Raw genomic sequence first — 26,780 nt, 5'->3', positions numbered from 1 at the left:
CATGCTGAGTTTGTCATAGGCACTGGAAATACAGAAGTAAATGAGACTCGCGAAGTCCCTATTCTCATGGTACTTATATGCCAGTGGGAGAGAAAACCAGTACATAAGTAGACGATGAAATAATTTCAAAGAGTAGACGTGCTACGGAGGAAGCTTCACTCCCCTGCAGGAGCCCTGGCACATGAGGATGGGCTGCCAACACTTCCATTTCAAGGAAGACTCAACAGGCCACATTGGAGAAATGTTGATTACACACAAAAGGAGAGTTATAGGCCCAGGACTGGGTCTCTCACATCAAGACAGGGATAGCAGCTGCTCTTCAACTTCCTGGGGAGTTTCCCAGAGGGGCAGAGATTTATTTAAAATTTATTTATTTAAAATTTATTTAAAAAGAAAATGAGAGATACATTATGACCAAGTTCAGTTCAGAGAGAGGCAGTTCGGGGTGGGACATAATTTTTTTCCTAAATCTATGCTATGAAATATGCCTAAGGAACTTGTAAACATTTTTGGCAGAAAAAAAAAATGTTTTTTGGCAGAGACTAATGGTATAAAAAGCAGAAGGCAGAGACAAATAAGAGTGTTTTTACTCAAGGGATTTTATGTAAACCCCTTGCTAGGGGCCGAGTCTGATACTGATGGGGAGAGAATTCTTCCATGGCATGCGAATGCAACCGTGTGTATGAGACAAGTGCATTGACAATCACATGAATATGGAAAAAAGAAATAATCTGTGGTGATTCTTGAAGCAGAGAGGGGGGTAAACACTAGTGATACATACCAATATCGCCCATCCTCCTAGACACACAGTATGGTTGCATTTCTCTACTCCATTTGTATTGCGTAGGGCCATAAAAGTCATTTTCGGCAGTACGGTTGTATGTAGTAGTGACAGAGACTCCAACCAAGAGAGGGCCTTCGTGATGGGGAGGAGACAGGTGGCTTTTGCGTTCTAGCAAGGCTTCAGAACCTAAGATTAACCCACACCACTTTGATTGTGCTCCCAGATGGCTTGAATAAAAAGAAGCAAGTGTTCCAAAGACATCAAGTTTCAAAGAATCATTTTTTTTCTAACCAATTTAAATTGTTTTATATGTCCTTGTAGGAATTTCAGCTTTATTATTTTAAAATCAATTATTAACATTCTAAATACTAGAATACCAAAACGTAACTAATCTTCAGTTTCCACTGCTGTTCCACGGGCATGCCTAGAGTAACCGACAAGGTCTTAACATGATACAGGCAAAGATTAGTTCCTCGGAGGTCACTATTATCTCTCATCCAATGCTCTTATTTCTCCTGTGATAGTAGAGAAAAGGAATGCTATTTCTGAGGCCTAGAGCTCATAAGATGGATGAAACAAAATCAAATAATAAAGGAATATCTGGTCAAACCTGACCTAGGCTCACTAGTTCAAAAAATACTCTTTTATGTTTCTTAAACCACCAGATCCATGATATCAGTCCTGTGGACTCTCTCAGAGCAAACATCCCACACCTGGGTATAGCAAAAGAAATGACTCCATTATGAGTTGGTGTTTAAAAACAAGTACATCTGGTGGTGACAGTTAGACTCAGGCTTGCTGTGTAACTCACAACTGTATGCAGATCCTACCTGCCATTAATAGTTACAGACATAACTACCATATCTGGATGTGCGATATGTACATGAGATTCAAACTGTCGGTCAACAGGCAAGAATTTGCACCAAATATGCGTTGAAACAGAACCTATGTCCCACCTAACTCTTAAAGCAAGAAATAATCCTTTAAGACCAAAATACGACTGAATGAGGAATTTTACATTTAATTCCATTTTGGGGAAGTAATCAGAATTCGTGGACTCAATTTCTAATACCCTCTTCCCACAATTTCTGGCAGTGGGCTGCTAACTTTCCTACTTTTTTTGGTCACAATTCAACACAACAAATATACTGAAAACTATTCAAGCATTTTAGCTTAATGTTTTGACGCTATCATAAACATAATATATCGTACATTCAAATGGAATAGATGCCATCAAAAATATCTTATGGAGTACTGCATCTATAAATTTGCTAACTTAGGGTACCAACCAGTTGTAGGAGCATCTAACACAGCAGGACATGCTCTGGAAACTAATAAATATCAAAAACACGCACCCCCCCCCAATTCTATTATTCTGAAACTAATTCTTTATGTTAATGAGGAGTAATATAAATTTGGACAGCAGCTTTCAAAAGTACTTGCTGGTTAAAAGTATGCCCACACACCCAAAGTCCCCAGATATAGCACAGCTCATCTACAATTTGAGTTTGACATATGGATGTGAGATCCCAACTAAAATTCTCATTTCCCTGCAGAACAGTCAGATGATCCCTGCTGGGTTTGACTGATAAGGATAATTTTCATGATTTGGGGGACTTCCCAGGCCCGTATGAATAGTGCTGTTGTATACTTAGAATGCTGCTATTTTCAGATTCAGAGGCACAGAGTCGCTTGATCATTCTAGTTTCTCCAGATTTGTGTAGCCATGAAAATCCTTTAAAAAACCAAAGTATTCTCCCCGTCACTGACCTACCTCCGAGTTTCCTACTGCTCATTATTTTAAGGCTCACAGAAGCTGAGAGGTCCATGTTACATGCCCCAGTTCACAGCTGCAGCCAATATAAAGGATTTTTTTTTCCAGACCCAGAAAAAGCCTCCACAGTAGCAGAACGGGGAGGGTCACTGAAGATTTTGCTTTTCCTTATTGGAATATTTACTTTGCAAATCCACCAATCTCTGTTATAAATGAAGCATTATATTGAAATCCTCTGAGGGAAGAGGTGGCCCCTGTTAAAACCCAAAGGCTGCCTCAGGAACGCCTGAGAATAAGTTCCTAAGTTAAATCTACTCTTTGTGCCTTTTTGCATTTTGATGCGAGTGAGCAGGAAGCAGACGGCCTGGCCGACGGGCCACCTTGACTCTACCGACAAGTTCGACGACAAGCTTTATAAAAACAGTTCTACCTTGTACGCTCATGCCGCCTGCACTTTGCTACTTTTGAAATAAAACAAAACCAACCCAAACAGAAATGCCCCAGGCGACAGCGCTGGCCAGAGAGCCAGTGCCAGAAATCCGGGCAGGACGTTGCTAGCAAAGGAATGTCATCTTTTCAATATGGAACAAGGAACAAGACTCTAATGGGGCAGGGCTGCCAGAACCCCGCTTTTCCCCTCCACTGCGGACAATGCTAGTATTGTACAGGCGGACAGGCACACAGAGTTTTATTCCACTCTCTAAGAGTTTCTTCAGGGATGAGTTCTAGGGTCCACAGAACAAAGTTTCCCCATTCTGGCACTGCTTATCCATAGGACACATCTAGCTGCCTCTCTGAAGTGGAAAAACACTGAACAAAAACTAAAAAGACCCAGTTCGCATAAGGCGCAAGAGAAATTCCAATCCCCAAGAAACTATCAGGGTAGGAGCAATTCAGTAACAAAGACACATCTACAAAGATGTGTGATTTTCAGGCCATGAGTAGGATTCTTGTGCTTAAGGATACATATGTTTGGTACAACATGAAAACAAAGCAACTGTTTCATCTGGTGCTCCACAGATGGGACGGCAACATGTTTCCAAAGCTGGAGGAAGAATTGGCTTTGTAGGTCCTTAATGAGAGACATATGTCAGTCTCCAACAGTCGGCTTGCCGAAGGGATTTTCTGGGGTCATTCTGGCTACGTGTGATTTTTGCCTTGTGGAATGTAACCCCTGCTAAAGGTCTAGCTGTACTGAGGAAGGCCTTGCCAGTCTCTCAAAATGTCAAAATGGAACACACAGGAATATGGAGATGTTTACAATCATATGCTTTGAGAAGACAGTTTGAGAAGAATCAGGGAAAAGTCAATGCAGAAATGTATCCAAGCAATGCAGAAATGTATCCAAATGTTTCCACGAGAAACCACTTTAGTAACAGAATTAGATTATAGATCAAGATCGTGGATGGTAGAACGTGGTCCCGTAGACGCTTAAAAGTTTCCTTAAAAACTGGAGGGGGGATAAACTTATGCCACCTACTTCTCTAATTGGTATGAAGATCAAATAAAAAACTGAAGACAGAAACTATTAGCTCTCCACTGAATTCATTATTTCTTTCCATAATAATAGGTCTCTCCCCGCGCACGTGGCTGGACTAGATCTCTTGCACTTGCTTCTGGTCACGTGAGCAGTTCTTGGTGAATGATGCAGGCCACCTCAGGCCCTGGCTTTTAAAAAGAAGCAGGTATGAGGCACCTGGGTGGTTCAGTCAGTTAAGCGTCTGCCTTTGGCTCAAGTCATGATCCCAGGGTCCTGGGATAGAGTCCCACATGGGGCTCCCTGCTCAGTGGGAAGTCTGCTTTTCCCTCTCACACTCCCCTTGGTTATGTTCCCTTTCTCAAGGTCTGTCAAAAAAAAAAAAAAAAAAAAAAAAAAATGAAGAAGAAGCAGGTATGCGGCCTCCCCTATGCTCTTTTTCTCATTCCTGATGACGCGCTAAGGACCTAGTGGATGCCAAGCTAGAATGCTAGAAAGAGCCAGACGTCCTAATCCCTGTGTGGACGAGAGAAGAAACCAACCAGGAATGCATACCTTGAACTGTTATGTTAAAAAAAAAAAAAAAAAAAAAAAAAATCTGTACAAGATATCGCACATTTTGGAGTGGGTTTTTTTTTTTTTGTACTGCAGCTAAGCTTAGCCTAATTCCATGTGTGAAAGCGCTCTAGAAACATTAAAGAGGCAATATCAATGTAAGCTATGTTTCTTGTTTCTTTTTTTTTTTTTTTTTTTAAAGATTTTATTTATTTATTTGAGAGCGAGAGAATGAGAGAGAGAGAGAGAGAGAGCACATGAGAGGGGGGAGGGTCAGAGGGAGAAGCAGACTCCCCGCCGAGCAGGGAGCCCGATGCGGGACTCGATCCCGGGACTCCAGGACCATGACCTGAGCCGAAGGCAGTCGCCCAACCAACTGAGCCACCCAGGCGCCCCATGTTTCTTGTTTCTGTGGGCTTACACAGGTCTGCAGGTGGGAGCGAGGCAACTCACAGCTGTGCCCTCATGAAGAGAAAGAAAGGGGCTGCTAAAACAGGCTGCCCTTGCCAATTTCACTTTGTATCACTTTTTTCCAAGCGTTCACCCAGGAGAAGGAAATACAGAATTGAAAGCTCTCTATTTAACCTCTCTAGTAAGAGGTTTAGAAAGAAAAAAGGCCGAAACACTCATTTCCCAAAAGTATCCAAATCATCACCGAGGACGGTGTAAATTTGATTTAAACAGAAATGATTTTCAGTCATAATTTCTATCACTCTCAGGAAACCCTGAAAGTATACTTTTACTTCCTTGACAAAAATACATTTTTGTTTTTGTTTGCTGTAATTGTAAGACATGGTCACAATTCACTTTTAGATGATGGTCCCTAGGAATTTTGTAAAAGCAACTTCCTTTGCTCCCCCCGCCCCCCATTTGCTTTAAATCAGAAAAAAGAGTGTTGATTTTTGGCGATATTTTTTTTTTAATTGACCAAAACATGAAACAGGCACTTGAGACATCACTCACTGGGAGGTGAGCCATTTTCAAAGCAACAGGTTAATTATAAAATGAATATTAGAAACTGCTTCTCTACTGTATGACAGAGGTAAAACTTTTACCAAAAATGACAGACCTTTAGCTTGTTTGATGTAACAAAAACAGCAAATGAAAGTGCTCCAGATATTTTTAAACAACAAGCAAAGTAGGCATTTCAACAACCGTTTATGAACTTTTAACCATTAGAAAATTTATAAGCCATTTAAAACCACTAAATTAAATATACTATTACCAAGCCAACATGAGAAAAAAAAAAAAATACAGGGTTGCAGGCTAATTCAAAATTCACCCTCCACTTCCTGTTTATTCATACACTAGGGAAAAAAAAGACTTTTGTCTCACATTCAGGTCTTTCAACCATTTTGAGACAGGAGTCCATCAAAATCCTAAAGGAGAACACAGGTAGCAACTTCTTCCTAGAAACATCGCCAAAAGTAAGGGAAGCAAGGGCAAAAATGAACTATTGGGACTTCGTCAAGTTAAAAAGCTTTTGCACAGCAAAAGAAACAGTCAACAAAACCAAAAGACAACCGACAGAATGGGAGAAGATATTTGCAAATGACATATCAGATAAAGGCTAGTATCCAAAATCTATAAAGAACTTATCAATCTCAACACCCAAAGAACAAATAATCCAATCAAGAAATGGGCAGAAGACATGAACAGACATTTTTCCAAAGAAGACATCCAAATGGCCAACAGATACATGAAAAAGTGCTTAATTCGCTTGGCATCAGGGAAATCCAAATCAAAACCTCAATGAGATACCACCTCACACCAGTCAGAATGGCTAAAATTAACAAGTCAGGAAACGACAGATGTTGGCAGGGATGCAGAGCCCTCCTACACTGTTGGTGGGAATGCAAGCTAGTGCAGCCACTCTTGAAAACAGTATGGAGGTTTCTCAAAAAGTTTAAAATAGAGCTACTGTATGACCCAGCAACTGCACTACTGGGTATTTACCCCAAAGATACAAATGTAGTGACCCGAAGGGGTATGTGCACCCCAATGTTTATAGCAGAAATGTCCACAATAGCCAAACTATGGAAAGAGCCAAGATGTCCATCAACAGATGAATGGATAAAGAAGATGTGGTATATATATACAATGGAATATTATGCAGCCATCAAAAGGAATGAAATCTTGCCATTTACAACGACGTGGATGGAACTGGAGGGTATTATGCTGAGTGAAATAAGTCAATCAGAGAAAGACAGTGATCTCACTGATCTGAGGAATTCTTAATCTCAGGAAACAAACTGAGTGTTGCTGGTGTGGTGGGGGGTGGGAGGGATGGGGTGGCTGGGTGATAGACATAGGGGAGGGTATGTGCTATGGTGAATGCTGTGAATTGTGTAAGACTGTTGAATCACAGACCTGTACCTCTGAAACAAATAATACATGTTAAAAAAAAAAAAAAAAAAAAGGAAGGAGGAAAGGATAAATGAAGGGGGGAAATTGGAGGGGGAGATGAACCATGAGAGACTATGGACTCTGAGAAACAAACTGAGGGTTCTAGAGGGGAGGGGGGTGGGGGGATGGGTCAGCCTGTTGATGGGTATTAAGGAGGGCACGTATTGAATGGAGCACTGGGTGTTAATACGTAAACAATGAATCCTGGAACACTACATCAAAAACTAATGATGTAATGTATGGTGATTAACATAAAAAAAAGACTTTTCTGCCTTTTCAACCCAAAATGATTTCTCAATGTAGAACAACATTTATCCGGAAGAAAAAAAGTGTTTTCTCCTTCAGTAGGATCTATTGCTGGGAAAAGCCAGAATGCCATTTTAGCTGTCTTGATGTTTCTCCACAGGGAAGTAGATTCTAAATGTTGAGATTTTTATTTATTTTATTTTATTTTATTTTTTTGTTTTTTTTTTGGGGGGGGAGATTTTTATTTATTTTAAATCACTAAGAACCCACAGTGTTCTTGAGTACATCATTCCAGTTGCAAGTCCTTAAGAGTTTGCATAAAGACAGTATCAAAGACAAAATACACGTTTGCACAGAAGGGTTAACTCTGAGGTGGATGGCAGAAATTACTAAGAAAATGAGCTGCACTTTGGCCATGAAAGGCCTTTTCCTGTTTATAAATTTTATAAAAGTTTTCATTAATGCATCATCACCAACCCTATATAATTAGATGCAATTAATTATATAATTAGATAGGATGTATAAAATTATACTATGTGCATTACCATAGAATTATATACCTGCTTGATTTGTCATTTATTACTATATTAAATACTCTATAATTAGATCTAATTTGTGATTTAAAAAATCACTCATCACTGAAGCCCTACTATGTGCAGAGTGCTGTGCTAGACACTGAGACAAGCCCCAGCCCTCTTGGAGTTTATAGTCTAAAAGAAGGAGCTGGTATCAAACCAATGCCTCCATAAATAATAAGTTGATTACAGCTGCAGTAAGTGCTACAAAGGAGAACAATAAAAAATGTAAAAGAGGGGAATCTAACTAGGGGGGGGTTCTGGAGAAGTCTTTTTTGAGGAAATGATATGTAATGAGTCCTCTGGAGCCTCTTTAAAGCCTGGCTGATCCCCAGTTGCTTGCATAGGGCTACGCAAAACTAATGTCTACAGAATGGATAAAATTCCATTTTTCCACATAATTCTTCATAGGCTATTCCGAGTTCCCTTGCCTTCAACTTCTGCCTCGAACACTCCTCTCCCCTCCCCGCTCTGGAAAATGCTGATACATCTACAAAATCGCCTCTTGTATAAAGCCCTGAACATGTCAGAGGGATGAGAGGCTCCGTCTCTGCGCTCACCAAGCCCCCCTAGGCATCGTAACACACGGTACACACACTAGTGGTCTCCTTACCCTTCGTTCATCCATTTAGGCCATAAATATTTACCATGGCCCTGTTACCCAACAGGCACCCATCTGTGGACTTTATAAATACCGGGATACAACTTTGGGAACCAAATACATAAAACCTTTCATTTCTACATCTAAAGCCTGTCTCGGAAGGTGTTTCACAGAGGTCTGATTAATAAGAGAATAAGTCAGTTCTCCCACTGTTGGCCCATGTTAACAAGGAGAATAGCTCTTTGGGTCTACGAGGGGACCTATTTTGTGGGGTTCAAAAACTAGAATAATGAACTTGATGGCAAGCTTCACAATTCACTTTTAGCCATTACAGGATGCAGACACTGTCCAGTTTTTGTTACTGCCTTCTGCATGGTATATCGTTCTTGGGGCTCAATACTGCAGCCAACCTCTGAACTGAGGCAAAGCCAGAAATGTTCTCGAGACAGAGCACAGCGTTCATGTTTATCCATGCCAATTAAAACCAAACCAAACAAACAAAAAACCCAGGGAAAAAAAAAGTTTTAAATGGCCTTGGTCAAATAAAATCATTAAGCACATTTATAGTATTTAATAGAAGTTCTAAAATTAAGTGCAGACATCCATCTTCCTGATTGCAAAACTTTTTGTGACAGAGCATACTACTTGCTGTCTGCCAGAAAAAAAAAAAAAAACCCCAACAAAACAGCCCAGCAGCCGAACACTGTCACAGAGATGAGGGCCTCCCTTCTTCAGAGGCAAGGAAAACAAAGGCAGATGAGAAAATGGACAAAATTAGCCCTGAGGGACTGAGGGGGCTAGTGGAGTTTAAACTCTTAAAGGCTGCTTTAAATAGAAGGCTACCAACATGACCTTGAGCAAGCATTTCCTCTGTGCCCTTGTGGGGAAGGCGTACCATCATGGCGGCAGCCGGGGGCTCTCCATGGGGGCTGGACAGTGGCTCCCAAATGCTAGCTTATGGATGGGAAGTTTCCACCCGTCAACAGCAAAGAAGAGAGAACAAGGACAAAGCACCATTTGGGAGCGTGCCCGTGGGTGGGCCCTGTAACCATCCCTTCTTGGGAAAGACTGCCTTGTAAGCTCTTCTTTCTTCTACTTTTTGTTATAAAAATGCCATTTCTTTTATGAAATGATCAAGACAATAGGGTTGTTTTTCTTTTTAAATATACTCCCACCTGTTTTTAATTTGTTGCCCCTTGAAACCCCCACTCTAGAAAACAACACACCACTGCTTCCTACCTTCTGTTTCAATGCAGCTAAAGCAGTGGAATGTTTTCCCAAAGGCCTAAGACTTCAATCCTGGCCCTCGAAAAGACTAGCTGTGCGACCTTAGCCATGCTCCTTTATGTCTCTGAAACTCAGCTTCCTCCTCTGTAAAATGGGCATCATCAAGCCTACCCCCTACAGTGCTCTTGTGAGAATTAAATGAAATAAGAGTATAAAATGCCCCAATGCCTGGTATAGAGAAGGTTTCCAACAAGGGCAGTTTTCTCCTTCCCCCTACCCACCTCTCAACTTATATACAGCCACACCACATTAGCCATCCCTAACAAGAAATGACTACAATACTGGGTACACTGTTTTACCACTGTATTTGGTGTAGGACTGGGTTCAAACTTGTGGATTTGACTTTTACAAATTTATTGGGGCCCAGAGAAGCTAATGGATACAGCAAAGAAAGGAAGAAATAGCCCTAGATTCTAAGTATTCAGTTTCTGCCCTGAAATGCTTTCCCTTGTTACTCACACAGCTGGTTTCTTCCAGTCATAAGATCTCCCCCTGACTCCCAGATAAATCCGGTGCCCCTCCACTATTGTTTACAGACCATTCCGTTCCTTTTCTTCCGACTCTGAATTGTTTATCATCTGTACGTTATTTATATGAGACAGTAAGTTCCAGGAGGAACATCTCCCTTGTGTGCACTGCTGCATCTGGCACAGGCCCTGCAACTTAGTAGGTGTTCAATAATCCTCTGCTCTAAGATGATGGGATGGTGAATATAGGCTATCAGAAGAGACTTACACATGAAATCGGAAGTTAATAGAAGGCAGTATATCGACAAATGCCAGCTCTGCTATGTTCCCCCTTTTGCAAGGTGACTTTGCCACTTTTCCCCTTCAAAGGTGGAGTCTATTTCTCCACCCATCAGACTGAGACTTGACCATGTAACTTGCCTGACCAACGGGATGTGAGCAAATGTGATGCAACCAGAGGTTTGCACACTGGTGCTTGTCCTCTCTTACTGATGGGAACCCATCCACCACCCTGTGAACAAGTCCAGGCTAGGCTAAAGGATGAGGAGTGATAACATGGGAAGAGGATCCAGTCACCCTGTCAAGGACCCAGTCATGAGGCCACCTAAACCGCCTGACCCAAGACAAGCCAGCCAAGACAAGAAAACCTGCACAGAATTGTGACAATACATGTCAATTGTTTTAAGCCAACAAGCATTTGGGTTATTTTTTAGGCAAGAAAATCTTACTAAGACAGCAGCTCATAAAACACATCCCACAAACCTCTCCAAAGTAAGATGCTAGGTGCTTCTAGAAGCAGCTCACTCATAAGGAAACTGCTAATTTCTATGGCTTTGGATGATAAGAAGTGGGAGCCGGGTGGGAATAAGGGGGTGAAGTAAAAACAGACAAAGTGAGTAGTCTTTTTTTTTTTTTAATATTTTATTTATTTATTTGACAGAGAGAGAGAGAGAGCACACGCAGGCAGAGCGGCAGGCAGAGGGGGAAGGAGAAGCAGGCTTTCTGCCGAGCAGGGAGCCCGATGTGGGGCTCGATCCCAGGGTCCTGGGACTGAGTCCCACATCGGGGGCTGCTCAGCGGGGAGTCTGCTTCTCTCTCTCTCTCTCCCTTTGCCCCCCACCCCCACTCATTCTCTCTCTCTCAAATAAATAAAATCTTAAAAAAAAAATTAAGCTTTATTGAAACATGCCCATAGCCATTATTTGACATATTGTCTGTGGCTCCTTTCATACTACGATAGAGTTGAGTAGTTGTGACAGAGACCAGATGGCCTTCAAAGCCTAAAATATTTATTACCTGGCTCCTTACAGAAACCATTTGCCAACCCCTGCACTGGAATAATCAGGGTAGGTTCAATGGATTGCTTGGGTTTTAAACTGAGACTTGAAGGAAAGAGGCAGTGTTTATTTTCTGGTATAAAGAAGTGGAGAATTATTAAAAGAGCACTATAAAAAAGAATACTAAGAGTGTAACTGATGTTACATCACTGTGCAAAAGTCATTAAGTTAATGATAATGTAAACCATAACTGAATGTATATACCACTTACTATGTTCCAGGTACCGTCTATATTCTTCATAGTAACTCATTTTATACTCAACAGCAATATTAAGAAATACTATTATTATCTCCATTTTTCCAGATGAGAAGAGAGAGACACAGAGAATTAAAGAAGTTTGCTCAAGGTCACAAAGTTATCAAGTAGCCTAACTAGAATTCAAATCCTGGTATCCTTACTCTAAACTCCATAATCAATATAAAGTATGATCAAGGCCAAAATTGTGCATAAATTCTAGCTATGAGCAATGACACGGTTTCTTAAGGACACATGGAAATCAACTTTATCACTCTATATTGTTGAACCTTTTGGCTAACCACAACACACGTTCACTTTATGTACTCTTTGTCCCCCGCAAGAAACTGCCGTGGCTCAGCTGGAAATCCCCTAAACGGGACAACCCAATGGTGCATCTAGTGGTTATGTTGCCATGGTAATGCTGTGTCAACACAGTAGCCACTGGTCATTCCAAGAGGTGGACCGTCACCCATTCATTAAATTCTGAGTCTGAGACAGCCACTGTTCCCTAAGAAAACAGAAGGTTCTCTTTCCCAAACAATAGTCAGTAAGGTCACCCTGTTCAGGACAGGCTGAAGCCACCGTGGACATTACTTCTTATAGATATAAACTGGGTTCTATTTGGGAGTCCTATTTTAGAGCAGAGGCTCCCAACCCAGAATAGTGATCTGTGATCTCTAGCCAAAAAATGGGCCAGCCGTTATAGGTCAATCAGGGACCCATGGTGTATCTGCCGGGAGCCCAAAATGATAACATGCCTTGGGCCCATGATAAACAACCAAAGTAGACAGAGGCAGAATTCCAGAAGAGAAGTTGTTTCTTGATTCATTACCTTGGAGAGGTTCCTAACAGATAGCCTCTACCACAATTAACTTTTAATGGACTAACAGAACTTAAATTGATATACCTCTTTTAGAGGACATTTTGGCAATTTGTATCAAAAGCCTTAAACATGGTCAAAGCCAATGACTTAGAAATTCCAATTCTATTAATTTATCCTAAAAAAATTATCACAGATATACCTCAAGGCTATCCATTAAAGCATTATTTGTAATAGAGAAAAACTGCAATGAACTTAATGAACAGTGAATTTGTTAAATAAATTATGATATAACCATAAATTACTACATTAATCTTATAACCAAAAACACTATACAGTCGTTTAAATTTTGGTCATGAAAGACCATTAAATTTAAAAAGCAGATTAAAACCAGCACCTAACATAAAATTCTATTTTTATAAAAACCAAAAATAACAATGCATATATATATGCACTCATAGAAAAATAGATATAGCAGAGGTTTTCTCCCAGGGTAGAACTGTGGTGGTTTTAATTTTCTATTTTTTTATACAATAAACGTTGCACTGTTTTAGTAACTTTTAAAAATGGTAACAGTGGGGGCGCCTGGGTGGCTCAGTTGGTTGGGCGACTGCCTTCGGCTCAGGTCATGATCCTGGAGTCCCGGGATCGAGTCCCGCATCGGGCTACCTGCTCGGCAGGGAGTCTGCTTCTCCCTCTCCCACTCCCCCATCTTGTGCTCTTTCTCTCTCTCACTCTCTCTCTCAAATAAATAAATAAAATCTTTAAAAAAAAAAATGGTAACAGTTATATTTAGTTTTTTTTTTTTTAATTGTGTTTCTCTCCTTCGGCTATTACGTTATACTTTGGCCTTATGGTTTTCAGTTCTGTGAATTCTACCACTATGTTTTCCCAGTTAGCCAAAATGCAGACCAGTCTTTCTCAACAACCTAGGAGAAAGGAAGTCCACGTTTTCAGAGATCCACCCACAATACAAAAACCCTCAAATCCGAAAACTGGCTGGCCAGGCTTACTGGGCTTATACTTTGTTAAAAAGCTACGCCATTAACATGACTCTGAACAGCTTCACCAATTTAATCCAAGTTGCCTGTGTTTGTATGGGTTTTGTTGTTGTTGGGGGTTTTTCCTAAAAAGAGTCAGAGTCCAAAATTAAAGCAAGAGGTCAAGGGAATTAGCTAAGAGCTGATTAAAACAGTGTGTACTGTACAGATTGTGAAACAGCTGAATATCGTAGGGCCTGGAATCTGGCGGGGAAGAGAGATGCTGGGTAATTTCTTTTCCCGGGACAGAATGGGAGCAGGTAAGCTGAGTTAGAACACAACTGCGTTCCGATTTCTGGACAGGACACGACTTCACATTTTTTGAAATAAAGGAATGTCTTTTCATTTCACTTTCAAATGACCATTAGGAAAAGGTTTATTTATATATTGCGCAACAAGTGGACAAAGTCAACCGGGATTTGGCTTCAGCTTTCCCAAATTTCAGGATAAAGTTAAGTAGGTTCAGCTAGCAATCGATAATAAAAGTAGTAATTCGACACACAAATGTTTCGCTTTTCATCCAGCTGCCAACTGGCAGCTATGTGACCTTTCCTGACCACCTTATCTGAAGCAACTGGAGGAAAGGACACTCCTTTAAAACAACCAACACAATCCCAGAGGCAGAGAGATGTTCCCTAAACTAGCCTCGCTCAGTAAAATAATCCATGTTTATTCCAGTGGCTTGAAAAGAGGAGAAAACTCACATAATCTCTTTCAGGGGCCGAGCGACATTTCTGTGTTTGTTCAACCTCTATCTTTAAGCACCCACGACACGCCAGACATGAGTGAGGTGCTGCACTCAAGCTAGGACCCTATTCGCTCTGGGTCATGGACCGTAAGGCATTCAGTGTGGTAGACTCATGCAAAAATGACCCCGTTTTTCCTTACCCTGTATTCCTGCCTCTTATAATGTGACTTTGCAGCTCTTTGCATTAGAAAGTTGAGTTTCTGTTCCCACCTCCCAAGTATCACCGGCCTTATGACTTACTTTGGCCAACACAATGCATCAGCAGCGACAGCGTGCCACGTGTGAACCTGGGCCTCAGGAGACCTCATGTGCCTCTGGGCTTTCTTCCCGAACCCTGCCTGTGCAAGAAGCCGGGACCAGCCCAACAGGCATGAGAGACCACATGAGGAAGAGCCAAGAGTCCCCAGCAGCAGGAGCCTTCGGTAACCCCCAGAAGCACAACCACCTAGGGAACCTGCAGCTGACCAGAGATACACAGTGGAGCACAGCTGCTAAGAGCAGGTGAACCACCCAAAGGAGCCTGGCCTAAAGTGCTTCCCCACAGAACCATAAGCTAAACGCAAGGTGGTTGTTTTGCACCACCCAGCTTTAGGATGGTTTGTTACACTGCAGCGCCTAACCAATCCATATGCTGATAATAAAGGCTAACTCTGATAAGCCAAATACAAAATGCCACGGAGCACCTGATGGGAGCACCTGTAATATTCCAGCATGCTTATAATTACAATAAATCATCCAATGGAGCTAGATACAGAACAGATCTGACCAGCTGTAGGAGGGGCCCTAAAAAAGCTGTATATCTGGGAAAGGGCTAGCTCAAGACAGCCATAGTTCCTTTGAAAAACTGTGGATGAGTTGGATTTGTCTATGAAGTCATTCTGTTTTTATCTCTCTCTAAAAAAAAAAAAAAAAAAGCAGCTCTTTCATTCAATTAAGACTGTTGGACTCGATAGCAATTGTCTAGCTTGATTCAAAGCAGCCATATCCTCTCTGACACATGTTCAGCCCCCACTACTCCGTAGGCTGGAATTTTAAATCCAGCTCTCCTGAATTTATGACGCACGCACACAGTAGCAAGTCCCTACAGGCTGAAAATCAAACTGTAATTCAAAGGCCACAGGGCTGAGGAAACAGCCAGAAGATAAATCCCAATTTTAACCTTGGATTCTCAGCAAGTTGATTTAGGGGACTGTCAGTCATATTTAAAAATAAAATAAAACTACAAAGACAGCAGACGGCATGTTCTAAAGAGAAACAGGATGATGCTGTTCAGGACTCCTTCAAAAAACTCTTGTTACCTGAAAAGAACTGTTCTGTTATTTTAAGGGCCCTAGAAACATTTGGCCCCCATCAGTCGTTTGCAGAAGTTTCTGAATTTTTAACTGATGAAATAGAAGAAAGCAATGCAACCGTCAAATACAACCGAGCCCACCACACTGGAGGTGGCATCACAATGGCAAAGCAGCCTGCTTCTAGAGCTGAGCAGGTCCCCCCACCCCCCACGGAGCACGTGGAGAAGGAGTGCATGCTGGGTGCAGAGGTGCGGGTACTCACCTTACAGCCCTCGCAGGCGCTGACCCCATAGTGGTACCCTGATGATTTGTCCTGGCAGACGAAGCAGGGTTTGTACACACGAGGGGGAGGAAGTGGAGACGGAGGGCTTGGGACCAGTTCCTCAGAGCTGGTGCTCTGTGTTTCAATCGCTGTGGTGGAGATGGAGTGGGGGGTGGGGAGGAGGGGAGAAAAAAAAGAGAAAATGGGTCACTTCATGTCTTTTTCACCAGCGAAATCATAGGCCTCTGCCCCAAGTTCAGCAAGAACACCAGCAAGGACAGGCCCACAAAAACACGTATCGTTGTTGGCCCAGCAGTGGCGACACGGACACGGACATGGTGCCCTTCAGTTCACAGAGCAAGCACATCTGCCTCTCTCCTTCTCAGTGCATCACAGCACTGTGAGGGACACGATTTTCTCACCATGCTACCCTCCAGAGACACAGAAACTCGGGGGTGGGGGTGGGGGGAGTGCCGTGACTCATCCAAGATCAACATGCTGGTGGTAGAGCCACAACACAAAGTCAGATCTTCACACTGCAACCCCCAAGCTCTTTCTGCTCTTCTGTTTCCCCTAGCTTCTGATTCGTGTAGAGTCTCTGAAATGACTTGTTTGACCCTGTTGCTCACTTAGCCAAAAGTAAATTTCCCAGGACAAGTGGAGAAAATGCCCACAACAGCCATTGGACAAGCATCTGGGGAGGGCCATGCAGCCATGACGGATCTTCATTAATAAGAGCATCGGTAAGACCTTGGCCACTCCAAGACTGCTCCTTGGACCAGCAGCCTCAGCGTCACCTCAGAGCTTATCAGAAAACAGAGCATCAGGCCCCAGCTCAAGCCTAGGGAATCAGAATCTGAGTTTTAACAAAACCCTCGGATGGCCAAATGTACAGTTATTGTTTGAGAAGCAATGGGTTGTACTGATGATAGCAGAGTCACGCTGCTCTTTATCCTAGATTTAAAAATACAGGATTCCCTATTTCATTTTTTAACCACCCAAATTCCATGGGAAATAGGAATTCACAGAATTTATTCTCCCATCCCTTCTCTCCAGATTTATGTTCCAAGTCAAAGCAAGACCTGGCCCTTTTCCTATCACAGGCAAAAATGCACATCAAGTATGATGGAAATGGGGAAGGGAGTGAGTGACCCAAAGTCATCAAATAATGTTCCAGAATCTTCCAACCTCCATATTTCTTTACAATATACAGTATATTCGCCAGAGTGTAAGATTTCCAGTTGTTCCACTACTCACAGTCTTCCAGACTAGATATTCTACTGACTTTATTGTCCTATAGCCAAACCTTCAGGAAGTCAGGGCAACTCTACTCCTTACACGTATTGTGAATCCATCCTCATCTCGTAATCCTGCTACCATGCCAGGCCAGTGGGCCACCATCACCTCTCACCTGAGCTACTGCCACAGCCTCATCAGTGGTCTCCCCATGCCTGTGCTCCTACCCTAGGGTCCCTTCTTCAAATACATAGGCAGACAACCATTCAAAAAGGCAAAAGCAATCCCTATCCCTTACTTGTCTAAGGCCCTCCAATAGTCGCCAATTAGATCAAAGTCAATCTCATTACTGTGTTCAACAAGGCTCTTTATGATATGGCCCCTTAGCAACATCAACATCACTGAGTTCATCATTCTTGTTTATCAACTTCTAAACACTTGGCTTCTATTTCATCTCTTGAATAGGCCAAGCTCTTGTACCAATGTAAGGCTACTGCACTAACCATTTCCCCTACCTGGAAATTCTCAGACCTTCACATGTCTGGTTCATTTTCATCTCTTAGATCTTAAAACAAATGTCACCTCCTCAGAGAGGGCTAAGTAAAATGCCCCTTCCCACTCCTGATCACTACACCCCGTTATTTTATTTTCTGTAAAACCCTAGCTAGCATCAAAATTTAGAATGTACAATTTTATATTCTACCTCTGTTACCTTCCAACTATGGGTTTCATGAGGCCAAGGAACTTATCTGCATCATTTACAACTATGTTCCAGGCCAAGAAGAGGTCCTGGCACATAGTAGGCAGGTTATCAATAAATATTTGTGAATTAATACATGAACTTTTCCCTGTTCCTTTTGCTTCTTCATTCCAAGTACTAAGTGCCCCTCTAAGGTGTTAAGGTAACACAATTACAAATCAAATAGCTTTCATATACTCATTTGCTTCCTTAAAAAATTAATTATCCTTTTGGAGTAGAATCAACTATAATTATAGTATTCTCATAATTCAGAAGTTATCTTGGAATGAATTCATTAGAGTAATGCAGGTCTAGTAGTTAAATCTATTACAGTCTTTACTGGTCTGAAGCAAGATGTCTGGGATGAAGACAGCCCTTACTCTGGGCAGCTTGGCATAAAGATTGGCATCTAAGATGTTACTAAAGCTTATCAGATCAGCTATCAAGCTGTAAACGCAAAAGCAGTGCCCACACTAAGCTAATCAGCTTCACTGAAAGCAAATGAGTAATAATGACATCAACAAGAAAACAGTACTTGTTAAAAAGTACAGAATAACGTGTCGCTCTTTGTTAAAATCTAAGAAAAACAAACACGCAAAGAATCACCCCCAAACCTTCTACTTAGAGAAAAAACGCATGGTTATCACCTTAGCATACATCCTTCTAGAACACTTTTCTATGCATATAAACGATTTTGGTTTGTTTGTTTACTAAAGTGGGCTTATACTGCAGATTTTGTTTGGGACTCTAACTTATTATGTCATGAGTTTATGTCCTTGCCCATAAGAATTTTTCCTGCAAAAGACTCCATTATGTGAACCTCTTTGTAGCTAATCTCAGCACATGCCTATTTAAGATAAATTCTCAGAAGTGGAATTATTAGCTCAAAAGGTATGGTTATTTAAAAATGTTTTGTTAGTTTTTAATTCATGTTGATAAACTGACTTCCAGGAAGGCTAGGTCACTCCCAATATATCAACATAAGGGAGTCCTTCCCTAAATGCCTCCCCAAAGTCTTGGATGGGTTTTATTTGTATGGCTCTACTTCCACCCAAGTGTTTCAACAACTCTGAGAGTTGTGTCGTCACCACCACGATCAGTCCTGCACTGTGTTCTCCACAGAAGCAATGGGGGGGGGGGGGGAGTGTTTTAATGTTCTACTCGCTCATGTAGAACAGCTAATCTGGCTTGTCTAGGAAAGTTGTAAATAGAATTCTGTTAGGGCTGGATTCAGCTGTCAGAGTTATGCCCTGAATTTCAAAAGTGGGTGGTAATTTCCATAAATATGTCACTTCAAATACATGTCCTAAAGGGAATCCAGCATTTCACCCTCCCAAAGAGAGGAAACAGAACTTGGGCGGTTTAATACCCAAGAAACTCGGGGCAAAGTACAGGTGTGAAAAGGCGGGAGACCTCACAAACCCCAAAACATTTTACAAAGTTTGGTAAAAGCCTTTTTCTATGGATAAGAGTCACTTACAACAAATGGATGAACCCAGAACACTTTTCCTGAACAGTTGTCGTGAATGGAAATGTTCTGTTGTAAACAATCAATAGTGATGGCTCTAGACTTTTATTGAAGCTGTCGTGATTTCACCAGTAATGCTATGAACCTTCCCATATTTGTGCAGTGGATGTTCATGTGTTCAATCATGCATTTTGCTGAGTGACTAGACTACACCAGCCAGGCATTGTGTTATCTGCTATGGATGGTGCATTGTATAATGCCTTAGCCTTGATGGTTTTGCCTGATGGCAAGTAAATCAACAATGAGAATGTAATACAATGGTTCTCTAACCTGGTTGAACATTAGACCTACGTAGGGAGATTTTAAACATTCTAATGCCCAGGTTGTATCCCAAAATTATTACGCCAGAATGTCTGGGAGTGGGAGCCATGGGTGTTTAAAAAAAAAAAAAAAAAAGTCCCAGGTGAGTCCAAATTGTAGCAGTTTGGGGACCACTGATATAATACAATGACAGAGCTAAAAGCCTTTTTGAGCCCAGAGAAATCAAAGGAGACTTCCCAGAGGAGGTGACCAGGCTGTGTTCTGAAGGATGAATGAATGCTTTCTATTGAGGTTTGTAATTTGAATCCTACAAACGCCATAAATGAATCCCATACAAACATAAATAGAAAAAGACTTACATATGACAAGAAATAATCATCCTCAGAAAAACTGTCCCACTGGGGGTAAAGAATTCAGTATTAGTGTTAATATATACTCAAATATCCCCCTCCAAACTGATAACCTAGTTCCTTTGTGTGGTCTATGCCACAGAAAACAATACGAAGCCAAACAGAAAAGCAAATCTCCGTGGTATGGTTGAATGCCAAAACTAGCCTTAAGCAAACACATCAAGGCAAGTTCTAGAATTACAACCAGGATATGGCAGCAATATAAAAGCAGTTCTGTACTTAAACGAAACCTCTGGACTTTTCAGTAAAAATATACTTTGGCAAAGTTTATTAGTGCTCCTCTTCTCCTTCTGTCCTCCCCCTACCAACACCACCAATAAAGACAGTGGGCAACAAGGGAGGGGGGCAGCCTCTGGCTCCCCTCCCACTAGCCATTGTTGGTATTTAAGAGAGCTACACAGTGCTTGGCCATTGATCTGTTCACTGTCATCCTGCTTAAATCAATAATCTATTAGTCCCTTTAAATTAGAGTTAGATTCATCAAATGCCCTTGAGAGGTCTCAAACATTTTGTTCCTTATTCCAGGCAAGCACAATCAGTCTATGGAATGATAAAATTTTTGCTCGAAAACTCTGCAGGCTCAGCAGACAATGTGTCCTGTATTAGCTCATTCAGCGATCTCAGGCAGGCCAAAAAAGCAGTTTTTAGACTTCCCAGGGGGAAAAGAGGCTTGTGTCATTCAATAAAACAACTGCACTCCAGCCATCCTGATGTGATTTCAGTTTGGGGAAGCAGTCTTTGAGGAATAATTTGGATCTGCTTTCGGCCTCCTGCTTTTATTTATTTCCTTGCTTACTTATTGACTTATTCAGTTCTGTCTGGTGACTGCATCCCCAGTAAGCAGCAGCCTCCAATGTGACATCCAAACTGCTAACCAGATGGGCTGCCTTGCTTTGTCAGGGAATGGCCAAGACAGAGGAACTTCTGCTACTCAGGGCTCGATGGATGCTTGGCTCCATGGGTCCCTGCCCAGAGCAGAGTCAGCACCAGGCATGCTGAGGGGGCTTCTTTGGGCCGCGCACACATGCGAAAGGAGGCAGTGAGCCCAACCAAACCTGCGCTGACAGAAGCTTCTAGCCTGTATCTGAAACCTTTCCATCCCAGCAACATGGAGGTGGCTGTCACTAGGGAAACAAAGCTAGAATCACCTTCGTTCTAGAAAAATTCCTTACAGGTCTGGTTTGCTTTTCAATGAATGTTCCTCAAAGTGTGGTCCAGATCAGCCACCAGCAACAGAATTCCTGGACCGGGGGCGGGTAGCGATTTTCAGACTTTCTATACTTTCTATGGTAAAGGACCGTTTCTAACTCCCCTGCCCCGGTCCTTCACGGGGTGATAAAATTCAATAAAAACAAATCCCTGGGGTGGAGGTGGGGGGCAACCTACACAAAATTAATTTTTAGAAAAAAAGGAATGAAATTGAACAAGAGATCTAAAACGCAAGCGACCGCTTAAAGGAGAAAGCAAGCTGTATTCGACATAAAATGACTCTAATTGCCGTAAAAGTTTCTAACCGCACGCGGTATCTGCCCTCCTCTCCTCTCCTCACGTACTGGAAACAGGCAGTTGAGGAACTGGCAGCGGTCCGCAGATGGTACTTTGAGAAGCCCCACTGGGATGGGCTTCGGATCCAGAGGTCTGCAGACCAAACAAAAACAGACGAAAGAGAATCTCCACCGACCGAGCTGGAGCTGGTGTGAGAGCAGAAGACCAGCGCTCCCAAGTGACACAGCTTTCTTGATCGCTGCCACAACTCCGGGGGTTAATTCATACCCCAAATAAAAGAAAACAAACAAAAAAGAAAGAAAACAAACAAAAAGGAAAGCAAGCAAGCAAGCATTAACGCTGTTGCCTCTTTAAGAGGACTTGGCACTTGCGAACTTAACTTACCTGAGAAAACAGAGTATAAATGTCCTTGTTGTTACAACACACCTGAGTGTCATTTAAACACACGGAAAGTCTCCAACAATAGCTCCCTTCACGATTCCTAACATGCTTGGCATTTTTCTAAAGGTTAGATTAAGTAGCAGATAACATTTTTAAGAGAGAGCACAGTATACTATTTTTTTTTTTCTTTGTGAGAACTAATTTAGTGCTGCCTAAACCATGTTGACAGATTTCGGGATTTTATGTTGGGGCCTGATTAGCGGCAGGCAGGCATCAAACGTTATGAAAGCCCTGCCTTTTTACTAGAACCTTCGATGATTAAGACAGTATTTTAATGCACTCTCTGGGCAGCTGAGCCTTAAAAGAAAAAGGAGTTGTAAAGCAAAAGGCATTTCCTGCATGGCCCCAGGGGAATTTTGAGCCCAGAGCTCCGGGACCGGGTGGGAGGGAGTAATTTCAGCTAATTAAGGGAGAATAGCAAAGTGTTGCATTTGGTCAAAACATTCAGTGGGGCTTCATTTTTGTTGGCACCAAAGAGAGCCGGTCTGGATTTTTCCCCCTTTTTCTGTGGACTCACTGCAGGATTGCAAGGCCCACAGCTCACATACATTAGGGAGAAAGTCAAAGGAAACGCCAAAGTTCAACTAAAGTACAAGTAATTAGAACCAGATTCTCCGCTGCCTGCGTGTGCGCATGCGCGGGCGAGGCGGGTGTAGACCTTTTATTAAAATATAATTTACATGCCTCGAAACGTTAGAATGGGGGAGAAAAAAAAAAAAAACCTCCAAACTGTCGCTCATTTAATTTTCCTGTCGCCTTATGGCGGGGTGGGGGGCCGAGGGGAGGTCAGCTTTTAATCATCCTTCAGGAGAAGCGGTTTGTTTCCACACATGGAATTTGCAAATCTGTAAATCGCATTGTGAAGTTAGGTAATTGCCAAACAGAACCTTCGCTTTGAAATTGTCTCGCCTCACTCTGCTGCTGGCTTTGTTATTATTAAGCAGCTCCAAGATTAGTCCGGGGTTTGGGGCAGGCAAGGAAGGGAGGGGGTGGAGGGGAGGGGGAGAAGGAAAACATCAACGCGGGGCTCTGGCAGTCTTGACTCAGTAACCTGCCCGTGACCCTGAAGGAGTGTGTGTTTGCCCGGGTCACCCGGGATCCTGGCAGAGGGCTGGAGCTGGGTTATGAGAATCCCTGCTATTCTGACCACACATGCAACAGGTGCTGAACACAGGCAGGGGACAAAAGCAGGGACCGGGGGAAGACTTTGATTTCGCAGTCCTTAAAGAAAGCCTTGCTTTGCAGTTTGGTCCCCGGACCAGCAGCATCAGCATCACCTGGGAACTGGTTAAAAGACTCTCAGCTCCACCTGCGATAGGCCTGCCGAATCAAAACAAAACCCCCCGATAATTCCTATGCACGTTAGCAACATTTGAGACACCATGACATAAAAATGTCTTGTTACTGCCCTAACCTCCTGAAAAAAATCCCAGTTTGCTGAGTCAATCTGGCATGGGAACTCTGTCAGCTTCCCCTTTACACAGGTCCTTAATAAATACTCCACCTTGTTAAGTACTTAATACATTGAGAACTTCAGGCTGTGTGTGTGTTTATGCTCACCAGAAGCCAGAAGCCTTCGTTCTCTCCCACGAAATTCTGGCAGTGGATTGTAGTTGGCAGCGGGTTCAAAGTTGCACAGGAAGAGCCTGAACTAATAGTATCTACTCTTTACTGAGCACTTACTAGGTGCCCGGCGCTGTGCTCGTTGCTTAATATGTATTAACTCATTTAACTCCTCCCCAAAACCAGGGGGAGGGGAAGGACCAGGAATTCTGCCCCCTTCGAATCGGGAATTTAAAAACACAACACCACTCTCAGCCTTTACAAAAGAGACTGAAATAGCTTCACAGACATCGCTATTATTTTACGAAAACCCACAGCTTTTTGCCTTCCCTTTTTCCTACTCCCTCATTTATTTTCTTTGCTAAAAACGCCCCTGGGTCTGGTCTGGTCAGGCCTATTTACTCCAATTCGAGAAAAGCAGGATGGTGTACCTCCCTTTCTTTTAATTCATGGTTATAACTTTCCAAACACTGATCTGATTCCAGACATGGTTAAATTCGACAAGATAGTTCGGGCTTTAAAAAGAGAGAGCGTGGCTCAGCATCCACTAATCACTCTGTATTACAGCTATACCTGCCTGGGCTCAGGGCCAGCAGTAGACATTATTCCTGGGACTGACTTTGACCACGGGAAGTGCTGTCATATTTTCATAAGGGACCATGACACGTTCAACACCTACATTTCATTTTGATAATATGCTTTCTTGCTTCAAGGAACATAGCTGAAAATTATCTCACAGCTTGTTTGGGGTGACGTTTTTAACAGACGATGCTTTATATCGCTATTTTCTAGGACATGCTAAGATAGCTTATGACAGGGTTCAAATAAATTCTCCCTTAAAATCACTTAACAGGCCGACACATCTAACTACTTATTAATGATGTGAACTGAGAGGCATCAGAAATGGAGCGCTGAATTAACTGAGCAAATGGGGGAACGGTCTCGGGAGTCACGTATAGATGAAGCTAATGGCGTCGCAATATTAAGGTCCCCCTGAAGAGTTTATCTCAACACCAAATGATTCAGCTCAATATTCCCCTTCTAATCAGGATTCCCATAATTTCTAAAACAGCAATTATTGCACTAATAAATGACATTCTATTATCTGTTCAAATTTCCTGCACATAAAGTTGATTAAAACTGGAGCACTAAAATATATATCATCTCAGATACACAATTCTTTGCTTAGGTACTGCTAATATCTATTAAAAATCACAGTGATACCAGCCTAACAGAAAAGTGAGGAAGGGATACTTGTTGGAATGCTGTATTTAAGGAAGAGGACAATGAAATTAGGCTTTGTCACATGGGGATCCTTGCTATATTCCAAGAGCTGAGAAAGTTCAAGTGTGCTGACAGAAAACTGAGCCAAAACTACCTTTCTCAACAAAATGATGCTCTGCTTACTTGGTTATAAGCTGGCTACAAAGAAGTTTTTTGGTTTTGTTTTGTTTCTATAGGTATACACTCAGGAGAGGCGTCAAAATAACTTTGAAACCCACTTAATCCTCACTGTGTGGGTTTTCTTGGTTCCTAAAAAGAACTAAAACACCATAAGCCTGCAGAAAACCATATGTAGGAAGTGATAGGAAGGGCGTGGGCTTTCCTGCCAGATGAACCTGGATTTGGATCTATCTTGTGCCACTTACTAATTTAATGGCCAGTTTTCTTTACTTCTGTCAGCCCTAGTGTCTCTTTCAGGAAATGCAGATAATCTTAAAAAAATACCTGTTGGTGAAATGGAGACAATATTTGCAACTTCCCTGGCACACAGTAAGTGCTTAGTAAGTGATAGCCAACCCTTACCTCCACCACCCTCCCCCTAACATTTCCCTTCTATCTTCCTTAATCTAGGGGAGTGGTTCTTAACCAACATTGATTTTTGCCCCCCCCCCAAAGGGACATTTTGCAATGTCTGGAGACATTGTGGCTGTCAAAATTGGGGACTGCTACTGGCATTTAGTGGGCAGAGGGCAGGGATGCTTCTAAACATCCCACAATGCACAAGACAGCCCTGCTCCCTCCTTTCCCCCAAATGAATTATCTGGCCCAAATTATAAATAGCACTGAGGTTGAAAACGCTGATCTAGGGTAAGAATGCTACTTGTGGGGAAACTTCAGGACAAAGCAGTGGGACAGCAAAAAGATGATTTCTTGCAGCGCCAGAGAGGTGGGCCTGGCATCCTAGCAGACTGAAGGCGTAAACTAGGTTCCTAACTGCCACATACCAGCAGTCCCTTTAGCTTCCAGAGCCTCTGCTTCCCTAATATAAAAAGTGGAGATGGCAAGCATACTTACTACATGGCAGGGTTGATACTTCGTGAACTCCATAAAAATACATTAAAATAATAGCTACCACTTCATTATTAGAGTATTTGGGGAAAGGTGGGTAAGTCCTATCTTAATATGACTAGTATTGTTACCTGAGAACATGACAGAAACAATCTCTAGAGTCTAGTCAAATAATAACAGTACAATATTAATAGCTAACCTTTGTGGAGCATGTACTGTGGGCTGGCCACCGCCCCCATTCTGTTCTAAGCACGTTTCATATATTAATCCATTTGATCCCCATAATGACCCTAGGAGATAGGTAGACTTCGTATTTTGTCCTTACAGGCAAGAGACTGGGGGCACAGTGGTTATGTAACCGTTCAAGGCCACACAGATGGGATGGGCAGGGATGGGAACGCAAATGGTCTGGGGTTCATGAGAAGGAGAGTGCCCCAGGTGTTGGCAGAAGACAATGACATCCTTAGGACCACACGGAACTTCTTGGGCAAGAGGATGGCATAGTCCCTGCCAGCAAGTTTGAGAATACCTAGACTATATCTAAGACACACACACACACACACACACACACAGTTATCCCAGCATAAGGACCAAAAGTACAACTGGAGAAGTAAAAAAGAAAGAAACTAAGCATCCAGAAATAATGCCCTCCTTTCTTTCCAGTCAGAGCAATAAAGTAGGAAAGTCCCCCAGAAGCAAACACAGGAATTAGAAGGCGCATACACACCCACACACACCCACAAACCCCTCCCACATCTTCCCTGCCCTGCTGAGAAACCAACCCCCAGTAGGCAGAATGGCAGCAGCTAAGACCGAGGTTCCAGAGGCCTTTGGCGGTGCTCCAAGGGCGTGTGTCAGGGCAGTAACTCGGGCCAAATGTGGCCTGCACAGCTGC

General features: G+C 42.4%; 1 protein-coding gene across 4 annotated transcripts in view; it reads right to left on the bottom strand.

The window, feature by feature from the left end:
* Window positions 1–26,780, bottom strand: part of RARB (retinoic acid receptor beta) — a 385,733-nt gene that overhangs the window by 122,262 nt on the left and 236,691 nt on the right. For 3 of the 4 annotated variants that reach the window (XM_021678919.2, XM_021678920.2, XM_021678921.2), the window contains exon 2: window positions 15,910–16,058. In XM_021678919.2, coding sequence (XP_021534594.1) covers window positions 15,910–16,058 — 149 coding nt within the window. Of the gene's footprint in view, window positions 1–15,909; window positions 16,061–26,780 lie in introns of all 4 variants that reach the window. The other variant, XM_021678917.2, reaches the window with a different exon arrangement.

Source organism: Neomonachus schauinslandi, chromosome 1 (genome assembly GCF_002201575.2).
Source record: "Neomonachus schauinslandi chromosome 1, ASM220157v2, whole genome shotgun sequence".
NCBI classification, from domain to species: domain Eukaryota; kingdom Metazoa; phylum Chordata; class Mammalia; order Carnivora; family Phocidae; genus Neomonachus; species Neomonachus schauinslandi.
The sequence above is the reverse complement of the archived record's forward strand: the minus strand, read 5'-3'. Positions and strand labels throughout refer to the sequence as shown.